Below are 18,731 nucleotides of genomic sequence, written 5' to 3' on the forward strand. Positions count from 1 at the left end.
TGACTTATTTCTGTGTAGCATATAAAGTAACAAAATAAATTGTCACACTTGTTATCTCATTTGATACTTAGGTCATCCTGTGAGTTAGGAAAGGAAGATTTTATCATTCTACCTTGAGCCTGAGGCAACGACAAGTTAAATGAATGTTGCGTTTGCAGTTTTGAGGGGTGCCCACCGAGCTGAGGGTCTGAGATGCCACTGTCTTGGGATCTTGGTATGTGAGGGGCAATTGTTGGTTTGGGGAGGTTTTATTCATGTCTCCCGTCTCCCTGGAGAGCTTGTGCTGATGTTGCTCCCAGACCTGTGGGGAGGTCCTTTCCCCTTTACAAACGGTTCCATGGTTTACAGGATGTTGCAGATGCTATTTGGCATCATCCAGTCCCCAAACCCGGTTTTATATCTTGGCTGTTTCCTTGTGTGGAATCAACTTCTGCCACACTGGGTGTGGTCTGAGCATCCAGGTAATAGCACCAGGTACCTACTTTGCATCAGCCAAGTGGAGCAGGGGGCGTGAGACCTCTGATGGCTGAATGGGGAGATGAGGTGTCCTCCCTTTAGCATTTGGATTCTTGAGTATCTGATCTGAGTGGAGGGAGCAGTTGGAGGCCTCTTCAGAGCCAGGACATGCTCAGCAGGCTGCTCCTACCAGGAGTTGCTGTTCCTGCTGCTGGGCCTATTTCGGCTTCTCATGGCCAATGCTCACCCTCCTGTTGATTCTTTCAGGTCTCCTCCCTATCTCCAGAACCTTCCAACAAATGCCCTTTTGCTTAAGTGAGCCAGGAGCACCTGATGTTCTCATACAACCACCCTGCTGGATTCGGAGGCTGAGGGTCCGTCCTTCCTTGGGAATCTTGGGAGCAAGCTACAGGTCACCTCCTGGCCCCGTGCATGTGTTAAATCAGTTTCATAGGCTGCAGCGAGGACTGCAGGGACGGGTGCAAGCAAGAGGCCTACCTTGTCACTGCAGTTCTCTGTCCAGCTACTGGCACGTATTAGGTACTCAAATCCTTGTTGGTTGAATGTATATTTTGCACACAACACATGCTCAAGAAATCTCAGTTTAATGACTGTGTTTCTATATGTCTTGGTATATTAGGTGAGAAAGTAGAAATAGAAACACTGAAGGTCTTACAAGGCCAGGGGAAGAATGTGACATTCAAGTCTATATAGCATGGGTTTGCCATATAACTTCTCCTCCATGGTTTCCTTGGTAGAACTATATTAAGGAGTCCTCAATGAGCTGATCAAAGTCCCTAGGCACCAAGTGTCACCTGCAATTTCTAAGTCATCTGCTATTACCATCAGCCTGGCTCCATGACCCTCAGAGTTTGGGATATGCTAGGGGATGGTGGAAGAGTAAATGGCATTTTCTCTTGTTTTGTCAAGAACTGGTACTTTCAACGTATTTTTCTCCTTTTTCAGTATCAGGCACTGGATATAATTTTAGCTCCTTCTTAGAAGATGATGGGGTTAAATAATGTGGCAAAAGGCCTATGGCCAAGGAAAAAGAAAACAAAATAGGAGAACAAGGAAGGTGGAAAAAGAAAGGGTCTGGTGGAATCACTCTGACATTGGGCTCAGAAAGGCCTGGCTTTGAATCTCCAGTTGGTGAAAAATGGAAGGAGATAATAAGTTTAAAGTGTCAGGCATGTATTAAGTTTCAAAGAATTGCAATTATCCAAAAATATAAAGATTATAAAAGCAAATATGAGAGGAGGGAAGGAGAGAGAAAAGGAAATATGAGGCAAAAATGAAGATAAAGCTCTGTACGTTGTGGGGCACAAGGCCCCATGATGACACCTAAATATGCAGACAGCTGCTTACACTCATGTTTGCACAAGGAGATTCGCAGGAGGTAGTTGGGTTCTAGTAAACACAAGACGTGAAAACCACAAGCACATGGACTATAATACATAAAGCCACCAATGTCTCCATCTCAGAGGCTACCCCAGGTCTCCTCACATTTTCTATTCCTGCTGGAGAGAGGCGAGAGCTCAGCTGGAAGAGAAGGGCCCCGGGGCCTCATTCTGTCTTAGGTGGTACCCTAAATTGCTAAGCTTCTCTGAGCCTCACTTTCTTAGTCAATAATTGAAGGGTTGGTGCCACCTCCTAGGGGGCATTTTAGAAATTTGTGAGGATGCTTTGTGTATTCTAAAGTAATCATCTCTGAGGGTCTCTATATTGAAATAAATACTTTATTATGAATTGCTCTCCTTTTATTTCTTCTTTATATTACAGCTAAGATGTGCTGTCCTTATTTCGAAATTGTGGATAGCTAGGTTTTGTCATGCATGAATTTCACTTCAGGACAAACAGGCTTTGCAACATATGGGCCGTGAAAGCGGTGCATTGGAGCCGACAGGGTGAGGACACATCTCCAAGGCCCTAGCTGGATCTGACACTCCAGAATTCCAGGCAATGGCCCCAGCGCTCAGCCCTTCCCCTCCCCTCTGCTGACCCAGACCCCAGGGCTTCCACTCACGGTTCAGGCTAGGGCACCTCTTGGGGGTCCCGGGAGGGAGGCACAAAGCCCTCGGTAAATGTCTCCAGGCTAGAGTCATCTCTCCCAGTCAGGAAGCAAACCCCCATGGAAGCAGGTCTGAGCCGGGCTCCAACTGCCCACTGGCTGGCCGGCTGGACTTTGAGATTAGGACGGAGGGGGAGGAGGCTCTTGAGGGGAATCCTGGATGGTGACTACCCCAGGGCTCAAGGGTGGCAATGGTGGAGAGAGAGGGAGAGACAGGGAGAGGGAGAGACAGGGAGAGAGAGAGAGGGAGACAGAGAGAGGAGGGGGAGGAAGGGGAGGGAGGGGGAACGTGGGAGGGAGGGGGAGGGAGACAAAGGGTGGGGGAAGAGGGAAAATAAGAGGGAGGGAGGGAGAGAGAGGAGGGAGACGGAAGGGGAAGGTCTTCTGGAACACTGACAGGGCTCATCACCCTGAGCACGTCTCCACCTGAGGGTGGTGAAGGATGTGGGGGAAGGACCAGGAAATGGTTGAAGGGTCAGAGATTGAGAAATGAGGGGTTGTGAATAAGGGAGAGAGAAGAAGGATATGCATGAAATGAATGAATAAAGAAATTATCATTGGGGAGCTCTTAGAGAGAGAAAAAGAAGAGGGAACCATGAGGAAGGGAGCTTACAAAATGTAATATAAAGAACAAACAGAAGGAGATCCCTGCACCGCTGAAGTCCATATGTAGGTCAGCTCTGGACAGTGTAGATCCCTCAGGTATCTGAATGAGGCAAGAGGCTGAGAGCAGAGGAGTTAGTGTGCTTTATTTTTATTGTATTTTAAATTTCTTAAATTCCCATTTGCCACTCCTGCCTCCCCCTACTTCCAATCGCCATAAGCAAAGTATTTAGTGTGTTTAGTATGTATCCTTTTGTTGTATGTGTTTTTGAAAAATGTGTAAATTTTTATATATGTAAATATGTGTAATATGTGTCTTTTTTTCCACTTAGAGCCATGTTTCTTAAGATCTATTTGGGTTGCTCTGTAGACATCTCTTCCAGGTTTCCTACTTCTGCAGAGGAGTCGTCAAGGTGTTCTGGCTGCCAGTGACAAGAGAGTAGGGCTGGGGTGGACACTTTTCATCTTGCATTTGACCTGCACTGAGGAGAACTGACTTGGTCACATCCCCCACTTACACCCCAGAAAACAGCCTCTTCCCCAAACACGCCCTCAGGAGGCGAGGGGTCTAGGGAAGCACAGAAAATGTTTTAACTTCTAGGTAAATTGTCCCTTTTTTGTGGGGTCCTGGCTCCCAGCCCATTCTGCTTTGGGGGCTGTATGTAAGGAGCCCACTGTGCTCTGGCTGGTCAACTGCTGTGGAGTGATCTAGCTCTGTCAGGGAGGACCCACCTGTCCTTGGAGGGAACACAGCTGGAGTGAGTGGAGGAGATGGGGCCTTCCTGAAGTCGGCCGTACGTTCTTCAGCTCCTCTGGCTGTGAGCAGTTTTGCCTCTGTGACTACCACAGTCTTCCTGTCCTGAGGTCTTTCTTGGACATTAAGGTTAGAGATTGTTATGGTGAAAGGGACCCAACAACGTCAGGGGCTGCCTAGTATGGGGAAGCAGAAAGTGTCTTTTGAATAACATCTGGATGGGAAGTATCTTTATTTAAAATGAAAAAGATCTCATAACAATATATATATATATTTTTTTGCTAAAAACAAATAAACTCAAGTCTAGAAAAGCACGAAGAAATAAAAATCACTCTAAATTGCATCATTATATTTTGGTAAATACTCTCCCACAAATGTTTCTCTACATATGCCTGCCATTTCATAAAGTCTACAGTCAATAATATAGCTTTTCATGCCAAACATATAGCTTTTCATGCACAGATATAGATCTAAGTTCATCTTTTCTAATTCTTTTGTAATGTTCCATCATCTTCATTTAATTTTGAAATGTTTTTTTGCCATTACTTCAAATATTTCTTCTGTTCTTTCTTTCTTCTCCTTCTTGTATTCCAGTTACAAGTATATTACACTTTTTGAAATTGCCTCACAGTTCTTGGCAGTTTTTCCCCACACTCTTTTTTCGCTTTGTATTTCATTTTAGGAAGTTTCTATTGACCTTTCTGTAAGCGCACTGATTTTTCCCTCAGCTGTGCACAATCTACTGTTGATTCCATCCAAGGCGGTCTTCATTTTTATTAGAGTGTTTTTGATTTCTAGCATTTTCATTTGATTCTTTCTTGGAGTTTCCATCTCTCTGCTTACATTACCCTTCTGTTCCTGCATTTTGTCTACTTTTTCCATCAGAGAATTATAGTTATTTTAAATTCTCGGTCTAATAACTCCAACATCTGTGCCATATCTGAGTCTAGTTATGATGTTTACTTTGTCTCTTCAGCCTGTGTTTTTTCTAGCTTTTTAGCATGTCTTGCAATTTTTTGATGAAAGCTGGAAATGATGTACTGGGTAATAGGAACTGAGGTAAACAGGCCTTTAGCGTGAGGTTTTATGTTTATATGGTTAGGAGTTGGGATGTGTTTAATGTTTGCTGTCTCTGTAGGTGCCAGAGGCTTCAGATTCTTCTCATGTTCTTGTTTTTGTCTCCCCTGTTGTCCTTGGCTTTTCCTAAGAGCTCCTCCTTAAATAGAGGTGGAACCTGGCCCTCTTTCAGCTATACTTGAGCTGTATAATTTTATGATAAATCTCAGTCTTTTAGTGAGCTTGCGTCTCCAGACGGGGCCCTCGCAAGTGTTTCTCCAGTGGTATATTATTAGTAATAGTATTTATTATTATTATTTTATTTAATTATTTTATATTATTGTTACTTTTATTATTATTATTAATTATTTTTATTTAAATCCCTCCTCCCTCCTCCCTTCCCTGGTTGCAGTGTTCCTAATCTATTACCCTGAAGCCCTTACCCCTGTTGACTGAATTCTTTTTTTGTTTCTTCCCCCTTAGGTGAGACAGGAGGTCTAGAGGCAACTGGAATGGGAGGAAAGCCCTTTCCTAAGCTGAGAGAAGGCTCTGGCAATGGCATTCCCCTGCAGAATATGCATTTGTTATAGAGAAGGTTCTGGACATATTTCATAATGATTATTCTTCCCCTCTTCCTGTCAGGGCCAGAATGGGATCTTTCTTGGATCTTTACAGTGAGAACCTAGTGTGGTTCTCGTAGACAAATTCCATTAAAGTTCAGGGGTTCTCCTAAGGCTGTGGCTCCCAGGATTTCACTCTCCTGTTAATCCACACTCCAGCAATTCACCAAAATGACCATTCAAGTGTTCCTTTAAGTTATGGCTCCAGAGTCTTCTGCTCTAGTTAGTTTTGACCCTCTGTATTCTCGTATCTCTCCAGATTTCAGTGTGGTCATTTGCTCTACAACCTCACTTCTCTGATGGGTTCAAAGAAAGTCATTGATTTTCAGTTTTTCCAGATTTTTCTTGTTGTAAGGATGCGTGTGGCACCTTCTAACCTCTTTACATGTCATAGCTGAAACCAGAAGTCTCCATATATTTTATTGAATTTGTCCCTATTGTGAACATCTGGATTTTCTCCAATATCCTAGGACACAGACTTTTGTGTGTTTGTCGGATTATTTTTTTCTTTGGATAAATTCTTTGAAATGGAATTTCTGGATCAAAATGTATATATGTTTTAAATGCACTATGGTAAGATGGCATCAATTTATAATTCAACTAGCATTGCACAAAATTGTTTTCCAAGATGCTGGTTCTTTTACCCTCTGTACAATTACCATGTTGCCACTAAGAGCTGGGTTGAGGAAGAAACTTAGTTCCCTTGAAATCTTCATCCTCAGTCTAAGAGTCATTTGAAATGTCAACCCAAGGTCTTACCTTAGGTTCACAGATAAAATTCCTATTAAACAGATATTGTTTCCAAGTTTCAGTGGACTTTAAGAGACATCTGTTATGGGTCTTACCCTTCTCTCACCTTCAGGTAGATCAGGTGTAATTATCTCCATTTTACACAAGGCCAGAGAAGACGAGACACTGACTCAGTTTACATGACTTGTAAATAGTGGAGAAAGAGGGGCTGGCCATGAGTCTCTTGCCATCTCCTGACTGCTTTATCTCCCAGACAACGAGTTACTTTGAAGGTACAGAATATATTTCATCAGGTAGGGAAACATTGTGATTTCTCCCTTAAAAAATATTTGGAAAGTGGGGAAACTTGGAAATTCTGCTGTCACGTTAATGATTACCGGGGAGGTCTGTTGCACCCAGGCTCACTAATGATTTATCGGTTAAGTCTGAGAGTAACTGAGCTTTGCTCTTTGCCCTTAGGCCTTCTGCCAATAACAGAGGAAGGTCCAGTTAGAGTCACTGAAGATAAATAACAGCTTTTCCAAAGTGTTTTCCTTTCCCTTTGCTAACTCATTTAGGAGTCATGCAATTGAAGGAAGGGGAAATATTTTTGGAGGGTTTTAGATCGATTTACATGAAACCTCTTTTTTACAGATATTTCTTTTCACAGTGAATAGACTATGAAAGGTAGAGGGAGCAGGGTGTTCCAACTGGAGATGTGGTTCAGATTCTGTAGCCGTTAGAGTTTCCCACAGTATTGATTTTCTTGAAAGATGGTGTCAAGTCAAAGTCCATTCATTTACTTCTCAGGAAAGAATCTTTTTACAAAGGCTCATCTGGAATTATTGGAATTATTATTTTTTTGATGAGACTTGGGGACACATGGGTTATCTCAGCTTTCCCCATTAGACTGTACTCCCCAGGAGGGTAGGGAGCACATCCGTATGGATCACTGTATGTACCCTGGCACCGCACCACACACACAGTGCTCATTAAGTAAAAATGAATGACTGGCACTAATTTAGCCAGGCGTGATTTGTAGGAGGACTGGAAAATCCCAACGGCAAAAACATTTTTGAGCAACGGTCCCTTTCCTGCAAGTTGCACTTCTCCAATTGTTCATTCCCTTGAACTTCATAACCAAAGCAAAATTGTGTTTTCCAACTACAGCAGGATGAGATATAAACAAAATATTCTTTAGAATCTGGTTCACTATGATCTGAGTTGTTCTTGTGTTGGGGAGAGGATTTGCACTTTAGGCTGCTCTGAATTTGGGACCTTTGGGTACACTGAATTACCTGATCAAAATTTTTAATTATATACTGTTCTTACAATAATTATTACAGATTTGGCTGATTTAAATAATTCAGATCGCAACAGGGAAATGAAGGAAGGGTGCATCAGATGAGAAAAAGAGAACTAAATGACTTATCACCTAAAGAAAAACGTTCTCAATATAGTGAGAAAGCAAAATCTAACTATGTGCTGTTTATGATACACATTTAAAACATAACACAGAAAACTGAAAGTAAAGGAAGGAAAGAGATGTACCAGGTAATTCACACCCAAAAGAAAACTAGTATAGCAATATTAGTGTCATAAAAAAATAGATTTTAAGGAAAAGAGAATCATTAGGAATAAAGGGGATCATTGTTTAATTATGAAAGGGATAATTCATCAGGAAGATTGAATATTTAAATCTACATATACCAAATAATATAGCCTCAGAATATATAAAGCAAAAATTGAGAAATTAGAATGAGAAATAGATATTTCCATAATCATAGAAGATTTTAACTTGAAATCACCTCAGAATGTCTTAAGCAGCAAAAGAGATATAGCTCACAAATGCAAAAGTCTTAGATAAAATTTTAGCAAACTGCATCTAGCAAAGTTCGCAAAAATACATCATGGACAAGTAGGGTTTATCCCAGGAAGGTAAAGCTAATTTAACAACAAAGTACAAGTAATTCACCTTAATAATTTACATATTAACTGATTAACAGAAAAAAGCCACATGATCATACTAGTGGATGTAGAAAATGTTTTGAGAACTTTTAACACCACGTTGAGTTAAAAATTTTTTAGCAAACTAGAAATAGAAAAGAATTTCCTTAACATAACTAAGGATATCTGCAAAAACCTACAGGAAGCATTCTAGTTAAAGTCAGGAACAAGGAAGAATGTCCACTACTCTGCTTCTATTCAGTACTGGAAGTCCTACCCCAAGAAATAGACCAAGAGAAAGAAATATGAGGTGAAACTGGAAAGAAGAAACAAAGTTGTTACTTTCTGATGACATGACTGGTAAAAATGGAAAATCCAAGAAAACCTACAAATTACAAGAAATAATAATTAATAAGGCTACAGGATGCAAGATTAATGTTAAAAAATCAGTGATAGAACTCTTGTGCATTGTTGGTGGAAATGCAAAATTGAGCAGCCACTGTGAAAAGCAGTATGGAGAGTCCTCAAAAGTTTAAAAACAGAATTACCATATGACCCATCAATTTCACTCCTAGATATATACCCAAAGAAATTGAAAACAGGGACTCAAAAAGTTACTTATACACCAAAGTCCATAGATGCCTTATTCACAATAGCTAAAAGGTAGAAAAAACTCATGTGCCCATCCACAGATGAATGGATAAACAAAACATGGTATGTACATACAATGGAATGTTATTTGGCCATAAGAAGGAATGAAGTTTTGAAACATGGTGCAACATGGATGAACCTTGAAAACATGCTGAGTGAAAAAGAAAGGCACATAAGGACAAATACTGCATGATTTTGCTTACATGAAATATCAAGAAATAGCAAATTTGTAGAGATAGAAAGTAGATTAGGGGTTACCAGAAGATGGAGGTGGGGAGCAGAGATGGAGGAAGTGTTTCTTGGAGGGTATAGAGTGATTATAAACTTTGGAAAATTTTAAATCAAAATCAGCAACATTTCTATATACCAGCAATAACCACTTAAAATGGAATAATTTTTAAAAAAACATGATTTATATTAGCAACAAAAATGGCAAGGTATCTGGGAATAACTCTAGCAAAACACATGCAGACATTTATGAAGAATAGTATAAAGCCTTTCTGAAGGCCAAAGTAAATGAAGGGTTACACCATTTCATGATTAGGAAGACACAATGTTATAAAAATGTGAATTTTCTTAGAATTAATACATAAAGTCAATGCACAGCAATGTAATTCCAAAAAAGTGTTTTTAGGAAACTTAATAGGGCTTATTTCAAAATTTGTATGATGAATAAGTGGCCAGGAATAGCCAGAATAATTTTAAAGAAGGGTATAGAGATGTGGAGATTAGTTTTCCAGATAGCAAGACTTTGGGTAAAACTATGGTAATAAATAGTGGGGCATAGGGATAGATAAAATAAATAGACCAATGAACCAAAATAGAAGCCCAGACTAAGACAAGGCATATGTAGAAACTTGAAGATAGCAAAGATTGCATAAAAAATGTGCAGGCAAAAGATGAATTATTCAGATAAAGAGTATATTCATCAGGGAAATTAATATTAAAAGAACAACAGTATATCATTTTATGCTCATCAGGTTGTCAAAAATTAAAACATCTGACAATGCTAGGTGTGGGCTATTGAATCATGTCCTCCACAAAGACATGCTCAAGCCCTAAATCCTGGTGCTATGGCTATGAACTCATTTGTGAATAGGATCTTTGAAGACCCTCTTTAGATGAGGCCAAGTTGAATCAGGGTGGGCCTTAATCCATATAACCAGAGTCCTTATGGACATGGTTAGTCAGTAGAAGCCAGAGAAGGAGAGTGAGATCACGAGGTGATGAAGGCAGAGATTGAGGCACCGTCATAATGCTACAGATTTCAGACAATATATGACCTGCTAATAATACCTTGATGTTGGACTTATAGGCTCCAAAACTCTAAGGTCATAAATTCCTGTTGTTTAAGCCAAACCAGTGTATGGTATTTGTTATAGCAGCCCTGGCAAAGTAAGACACCAGTTAATGATGAAGGTGGGGGAAAATGGAAACTCCTACACTGATGGCAGGGGTATATACTGGGACAACTACTTTGGGGAGCAATTTGTCAATATCTAGGAAATGCTAAGATATACATTCCATATGATCCAACAATTCCACCTCTAGGTGTATATCCTGGAGAAGCTTTTGCACATATTCAGAGTAAGAATTATGCAGGAGTGTTTGTTGCAGAATAATTTGTAATAGTTGCAATTAAAAATGATCAATAGGAGAATTAATAAAATTGTATTTATATGTGTGCACGTAGCTATACAACTGAATGCAGCAGATTGAACCAATGAACTGGAGCTATTTGTCTCTCAAAACCCAATACTGAATGAAAAATAATCAAGGTGCATGATGATACATGCTATTACCATTTCACATTCATAAACACCCCAAAATAATTGAATATATTACTTATAGTTACAAAAGTATGACAGAAATGCATTTTTTTGATATGAGACAAGGAAGGATATACAACTGCAGGACTGTGGTTACCACTGGAGAGGGATGTAGATTAGCACATCTGTGATGTTTCCTTTCTTTAAAATGAAAAGGAAAGGTATGGGACAAATAAAGCAAAATGTTAATATATGTGAAATTTGGTGTTGGTTGATAGGTCTTTGTTATGTTGTTTGTGGTAGATTGAATTATGTACTCAGAAAAAAACATGCTCTTAAATTTAATCTGCATTCCTGTAGGTGTGAACCTATTGTAAATAAGACCTCTTGAAGATGTTATGCTTAGATGAAGAGTGATCCAACTTAATGAGGATGCATGCTAATCAGGATTACTGGAGGCTTTATAAAGAGGACCTGGTAGTCACAGAAACCAGAAAGGAGAGGACATTGCCATGTGACAGGAAAAGCCAAGGAATCTCAAGGACTGCTCCAGCCAGCACCAGAATGTTAGCTTCAGGGAAAAAGTAAGCCTTGCTGATATCTAGATTTTGGTCTTCTAGTCTCAAAAGCATGAGCCAATAAGTTCCCCCTGTTTAAGCCAAAACCAGTTTGTGGTATTTGTGATAGCAACTCTGGGAAACAAATATATCACTCTCAAGTGTGCATGAAATATTTTACACAATAAATAAAAGATAAGTGAAAGATTAAATCATAGCTGGGGTTTTAAATGATGACATAGGATAACTCTTGGTAGGAAGAAGTAAACAAAAGAAAACATGATTTTTTTTGTCACTGAGACTGGTGGTTTAAACTTCATGTGAGAAACGTCATTGAATCTCAGATTTGGAAAGTCCCCTTTTGATGATTCTTGGTTATTCCCAGGAGAATACCAAAGGAAATGAGAGGTGCTTCCAAGTATGTTTGCATCTTTAAGGCTCGGATCTGGCAAAAGGATAAAGACTGGGGGACCATGAGGACAGTGGAGAGAGAAGATGTAGGGTTTATCTGAGTTGGAAGCAAGATGTAAGTTTTCATTTCAAATTAATGAGAAAACAAAATCAAAGAAGTTGTTGAAAGATGTGCACAAAAATACGTACCTGAAAAAAATTCCTTGGATAAGTGTCCTAAGATAAATATTTTAGCATGGGTCTGTTTATTTTGTTTCAAGAGAGGCTTAGAATGTCATTTTGTTCTTCTTTTAAAAAATGTGTTCTAATAAAGTTCATTTAAATGAAGAAAAACTTGAGTCTTGACGTAACCTATTTCATGCAATATAGGTTTCATACATATTATGTGTATATATATATATATATATAAAGACCCTCCAAATATCATTGCTCAGGAAATAATTTATTATGTCGATTTAAACTAAGCATTGCTACCATTAGTAAAGCAGTTGCTCTGAAAAAGGATTGAAAAATGCATCATGAAGTTACAAAGCTCAGTAACAATATCAATATTGATGATGTAGGTAAAGCTATTGGCAAATGTCATTTAAGCTCACCTTGTAAATTTTAATAATTTAAATGCAGTGAATGTGTCACCTTAAAAATGTACCTGTGGCCTTTACAATTTCTTTCAAACACATTTATAAATATAGTAAGAAAAATTCCTGAGCTCTTTTATCTTATACCAGTGCTTGCCAACCAATACACCTGTTATTTTGACTGACGTCCTTTAGCTTTTTCTTGAAAATTTTTTAAATCTCATTCATAAAAGTATCTGTGCTTCAAGTCCCTTTGTAAGCATAAGTTATACTGCGAACCTGAGCATAACAAGTGGAAAATGCTTAGCATCTGCATGGGCAGTGGGTTGAGAGGAGGGGTGGGATGGGGTGATGGTGGGGGAGGTTGTTGTAGATAAAAGCATTCTAATTTAGGTGTAGGAACCTCCAAAGTACAATTCATTTTACAATGTCAAGAACACATCCAATCTCACCTGGACGGTTTGGTGGAACTCTGGGCGGTAAAGGCAGTGGGAACCCACTTCCCATATTCCGCACAGGAAGGTCCGTGAGGGCAGACTCTCAGACTACGCTCCAAATGCCTTATCGGGGACTTTTCAATGACCCTATTTCCTACAGTCATCCCCACTCCCACCCTGGCTTCACACATGAGATTTCAAGGTTTCTACTAAATGGACCTTGTATCTCTCAGCACTCTGATTTGGAGGATATAAATGAGGGTGTATAACCTTGTTAGTAAGTTGTAGGCATTCTTGCTGGGTTCGGGTTTCAGATGGGATTCTGGCAAGATGTGGCAATATGTAAATATAATTTCCTTTTCTTTAGGGAAAGGTACATGCAGTAATCATGGAAAATTAGCTACATGTCCTTCCAGCTCATTTTTAATTGTATGGAGGCTGTGTCTAGTGGCTTGGCATTCTAAATTTTGCAACATAATAATAAAAGTGAGCCCAAGAATTAAAGGCAGAGGGCTCCCATATAAATGTAAGCATGGGCAAGTCAGTGTTTCTTTGACTGAAGCCAACTTTTAGAGTGTATTATCCATGTAAGAAAGAAATGTCTACTTCTTTTGTAAAATATGGTATTAGAGAATGGAGGAGGCAGCATAGAATTTATATAGCAACCCCCACATCATTTCACAATTCTGAAACGAGCATGAATGGTAGGTAAGGATTTCTAGATCTAGATCTATGAATTGCAAAAGATTATCCACTAACACTTACTCTAACACATATTGTTAAAGATGATGTTAGTGATATGGATGACCCACGCTATTCAAAAGAATTCCATTTCTTTTTTGATTGCTTGGTCCTTCCCTTTAATTCACAATATTTAAATGAATGCTTTTGATTCAATCCCCATTGCCTGGTTCCATCTCACTATGTATTTAGCAGCCTCTCATGTGGTAGGGGTGGGATAAAGGAAGGAAATTATGTCTTCAATAATGTAGAAAGGTAAAGAAAAAGGAGGAAAAGTATTTTAGTCCCACTTTTGTAAACAACCCCATTTACAGATTTTCTGGCAGCAAAAATTCTTTGAGAGAATTGTTTTAGCCCCACACATATTATTCTGCTCATTTCCTTGTCAATTAAAAAGAAAAAAAAAAAACATAGAGGAAGTGTAGGCAAGGGAAATAAACATTTATTGAGCCAGGCACTGAGCTTGGTATTTTCAATAACGACATGAACAGAAATATAAGGACCACATTACATTGGGATGTCTGAGATTTTGTGTCAAGCATTGTTTTTGGTGTGCAGGAAAAACGAAGATGATATGATAATAGCAGTTAGCATAGTCTCTCAAACTATTGAGGAGGATGTAACTTGTCCACGTTGTCTCTCTTGAAATGGAAGGAGAGAAATGAATAAATCTATGGGAAACTGAAAGCACAGTGCACAATGACCAATGTTTTACAGAATTAAAAATGTAAGATAAAGCAGATATTATAATCTTCTAAAATTCTTTAAGGGTGCTATAAAGTTAAAAAGAAATAAAATAGAAATTATGATAACTAGATGTAGAAATGAGTCTTTAAAATTGAAACAAGATTATTTCCCATATCCTAGTGTGTATTACAGTTAAAATCAAATGAGGAAAAGATTTATTTCTAGAGGACTATGGAAATCAAATAGTATGAAATAACATTATCATGGCTTTGGACAACCACCTTGAGGTGACTTATAGTTTCAAAAATATCTATACTCTATTTTTCGATTGGATTTTCACCTGGTGACTTACCATGTATTCTTTCCAACCTTTAATTGTCATCTAGTTTTTATAAAATGTAAAACTGTAAAAACAGCTACAGAGTAAACCTAGTATAAACCTGCAAAGTGGTGAATTAGAAGGTGTATTCTTGTGTAAAAAAAAACCCTTAGCAACTTATTGTAACAATCACTTCTAATGTCCAACTCAATGTTGACAAATTTTGCTTGGCATTTTCTAGGGAAAGAAAATAAAAAGCAGAGGTAGTGATAGCTTTGAAAATATGGAACCTTAATGCTAATACATAGTCTTCAATTCAATATGGCTTTACAGAAGACACGGAGTATCCCAACAGGCTGGTTCTAGATTGCTTTGGTTTCCACACGAGACTCTTAAATTGTTTAAAATGAGCAATCAAGCACAAAAGCAAGCCTCACGATGCAAATAACACCCCAAAAGCATCAGAGGTCACATGAAGCAAAGCTGGGAGGTTGACTTTTTAGCAATTGTTGAATTGTACTTAAAATACTTAACACCCCAGATGAGCTGTACAATGGCATTTTGTACTATTTCTCGACAAAGATTAAAAAAATTAGTACATTCACGGTTTCAACAGAAATATATGATTACATATTTTTCAGTTTTGTTTCGTAGACATACACACAATCATTGAAACTACAAAATGGATAGATTGTAAGTTATCAAATAATCATTTTCAGTTGTATTACAGGATGAGTTACACAATATAAGGATTATATATTTCAATGTGGCATACAGTTTTGGGCCACATAAAGCAATATACGTTTAATGTAACTGTCACTTTAAAGTCAGGAATATCACATGGCAAATACATCAAATATGACACCAAAAAACAGTCGAAGCATGAGACATGACATGTTTCATCTCTAAACAAGAAAGAGCTTTGAAGGACCTTAGGACACAGAGGGGAGGTAGTTACTTTCAAAAAATTCAAAATCATTCTATCCAGGAATTTTATAAAATAAATTATTTTTCAGAAGTATCTTTGCCATGTGTTTTTTCAATTTCAGATAATGTGATAAGAAGACCCCCTCCCTCCGCAAGATTTGTAAAATTTTCAGGGAAAAACTTAGACTGTATGTTGAATTTATCCAGGTGACATGTAATTTGAACATAACCATTCAAGGTTATTCTTGTTATCACTTTCTCAGTAACTAAAGCTTTTAGGGTGAATTGTTTTTGATGAGCAGCACATAAAAGATTAATTAATAGACTAAGATTATCCAAGAGCCCCTGTAGCCATTAACCACAACCACATAAATGCAATATATTTTCCCATTTCACACGTCATTGTTTATTGACTTGAAATCAGAGCATAAATCAAAGGAGCTGATGAAGATAAAACAGTGGCTGCATACAACTTTTTGAGCTGTATACATCTCTTAACCATAGTGGATTATAGATTCACCATGTCCAATACAATTTGGGTTTAGTGGGCTACTCAGGACATTGTGTGGAATCCTGAGATGCCAATACCTTCTGGAAATGTTTAATTTCCCATCTTTTTCCTTCCACTGAAATAGACAGCATGAGGGTAACTTCCAGATAAATAAAAGTCTGGGGAGAGAACTGTTTGATTTGCAGATGATGTATCTACTAACCGTGGAATAACCAGGTCATAATTACAAACAGAACTTCTGGTTAGACCATAAGCACTCAAGCAATCATTCTATATTTTTACGTTTCTGCTTAAGACCTCTAGTACATAGTCATCAACATAGCTTGGATGTATTAATGACGTTTGAATTAATTAAATAATTAATACTTAACATGGGCTAATTATGCAAATGGAGTTTACCTGTTGTCCTCAATCTGTACCTTGACATCTGTGTGGCTGATTTAACATTTGTTTCAATACTTTGCAGGGCCAGTCATTTTCTAACAAATAATTTAGTTTCTTGCAGAGCCCATGATTGCCACTCACATAATTAACTCTTAGGAAAAATTTAGGCCCTGGAGAGAGGGAGGAAAAAGGCTACAAGTACCTAAAGCTACAAAGGAGGAGGAGAAGCAGGGATGTTAAATCACTCTGACTTGGAGAAATGGATCCTCTCTCCTCCCCTTCAGCACTGTTTCAACCACACTAACTCAGTCATTGGCTGCCTCAGGTTAGGGCATGTACTGCAATGCACCTGCCTTTGACCTGAAACCCTGGCTTTACATAGATCATGAGAATCAAAGACGATGAGAGCTTGAAGGGATCGGAAAAACGTTTTAGGCTGACCAATTTATTTAACTAGTGAAGAAACTGGTGACTGGAGTTTAAAGGCCACACAGCTGGTTAGGTGGCCACAATGTGACCCAGAATTGAACGTGGAGTATTCAGTCCACTATCCTAGTGACAACACTATTTATTGTGCTTGAACTGAAAAGGCAGCAGAAGAAATGTGTTCACTGATGTACAAGTGAGCTTTCATCATTGGCAAATCTATGTTAGCAACCCTGGGACAGTAATCCAGAGTCATTTATTTATTTTTCTTCCTTTATGCAAAGTTCCAATGTGCCTGCATTTTCTTTCTCAGGCCCAGTCACACAATTCAAAGCCATTCCAGAGGGCATCAATATGTTTTTAAATCCAGAATCTTGGGATCACAGGGTGGCAAGTTTATCATGCAAATTCAACGAGCTTGTTGGTAATTCAATTCGACAATATGTAAAAATCTACTGAGCAGTTGCTGGTTGGTCTTTAGATCATTTTATCATTCCCTTTTCTGATTTCTCCACTTTTTGTCTCTCCATTCATTTGCATAAACAATGAAATACATATAAGGTAAATTTTACTTTTCAATCAATACACTTTTTCTTGGAAAGAGAAAGCTTTGTTTTTTTTTTTTTAATAAAAGTAAAGAAAGGCACTTTGTAAAATGTGTACAAATCTGTTTCTTTCTTGTCTATTCTAAGGAGATGCTAAAGTTACTATAGCGGGGCCAAGTCTTTCTGTGAGTGATGGGCAGTGGCAGGAGGCCTGGAGAAAGAGATGGCTAGATTTCCTCAGAGCCAAACTGCTCCCTGGAACTTGGGTGCCTCTGGTTGCTCATTAACTCATAGGATTCTCTGAACCAGTTTGGTTACTACAGAACAAGGAGTCAAACTGCTTTGATCCCATATGGTGCCCTCCTTTGGAACAAACAAGTTAAAGCACAGTCTTTAGGACATAACTGCCTACCCGGATTGGTTTTAGGCACTTAGGCGAACGTAGTCTGTTACATATCAGTGGCACTGCTGATAAAAACTTGTGCTCATATCAGGGTGCCTTATACCCATTTGTTAAAATTGACCAGAGAATATTTTGCAGTTTGGGGCCACACACTTCCATAAAGAACCCATTGACTATATCCAGTCAACATGTGCTTTGTAACTTGAATATTTAGGTGTTTATTCATAAAAATGTATCTTTTTTTTTTACTCATTCAATCATTAGGCTCTTTAAGCCAACCTGTGAAATGGTGGAACATAATCCAGGATGAATGAAAAAAGTTAGAAGCAGCAGAGAGATACAAGAAAAGAGATTTGGAATTGTTAGACTCTGCAAGGAATGGGCATGGCTTAATCCAGCAAAAGATCATTTTTATAAAAATTAGGATTTCATTCTATATGTCTCTTTCCCATCTCATGCCTCTTCTACACACATATTTGCATATATACTTAGAATACATGTCTATACCTAAATAACTTATAAAATGCATATGCAATATGTTAAGAACAGCTGGAACTAAAGATTTAAAAAGTAAAGTATAATACATACACCACTTAAGACTGTATTTCCATGATAAAGAGAAATCATTTGTTAGTGTAATCAAGATACAAGGCATTGGTTAGAATTATCTTTGCTGGAAAATATTCAGTGAATTATGGATTAAGAAGTTGAAGTTTAAAATGACCTTAGAGATTATTTGGTCTAACATCTCAATTGTATAAAGGAGGAAACCGAGGCCCAGAGATGGGAATTGATTTGCCCAAAGGTGATACAATTCGGATAGAACCCATCTCTTGACCCCTAGTCTGGGTCCTTTCATTTGACCAGCTGACAAGTTAGAAAATATGTTAGACCATGGAAAACATTTAATTCAAATAAAGACCACCAATTGATTATAGAATTATAGTCTTGTCTTGACTTAATGCATGTCTAATTGCTGTTTTTTAGGAATATTAGTTGAAGTTGAATTTTTAAAGACTGCCAATTGATCACAGAATTATAATCTTGACTTTACTTATGAATGACTAATTGGTGTTTTCTTTTTCTTTAGGGATATTAGTTGAAGCTGAACCTTTAGTCATAATATATCTGTTTATTTATGCCAAATTA

General features: G+C 38.2%; 1 protein-coding gene across 2 annotated transcripts in view; it reads right to left on the minus strand.

The window, feature by feature from the left end:
* Positions 1-2,710, minus strand: part of AGXT2 (alanine--glyoxylate aminotransferase 2) — a 37,775-nt gene extending 35,065 nt beyond the window's left edge. Inside the window, exon 1 of one of the 2 annotated variants that reach the window (XM_037799371.1) lies at positions 2,483-2,708. In XM_037799371.1, coding sequence (XP_037655299.1) covers positions 2,483-2,561 — 79 coding nt within the window. In that variant the 5' untranslated portion in view covers positions 2,562-2,708. Of the gene's footprint in view, positions 1-2,482 lie in introns of both variants that reach the window. The other variant, XM_037799372.1, reaches the window with a different exon arrangement.
* Positions 2,711-18,731: the final 16,021 nt, after the last annotated feature.

This window comes from Choloepus didactylus, chromosome 11 (assembly GCF_015220235.1).
Source record: "Choloepus didactylus isolate mChoDid1 chromosome 11, mChoDid1.pri, whole genome shotgun sequence".
In the NCBI taxonomy this organism is placed as follows: Eukaryota; Metazoa; Chordata; class Mammalia; order Pilosa; family Megalonychidae; genus Choloepus; species Choloepus didactylus.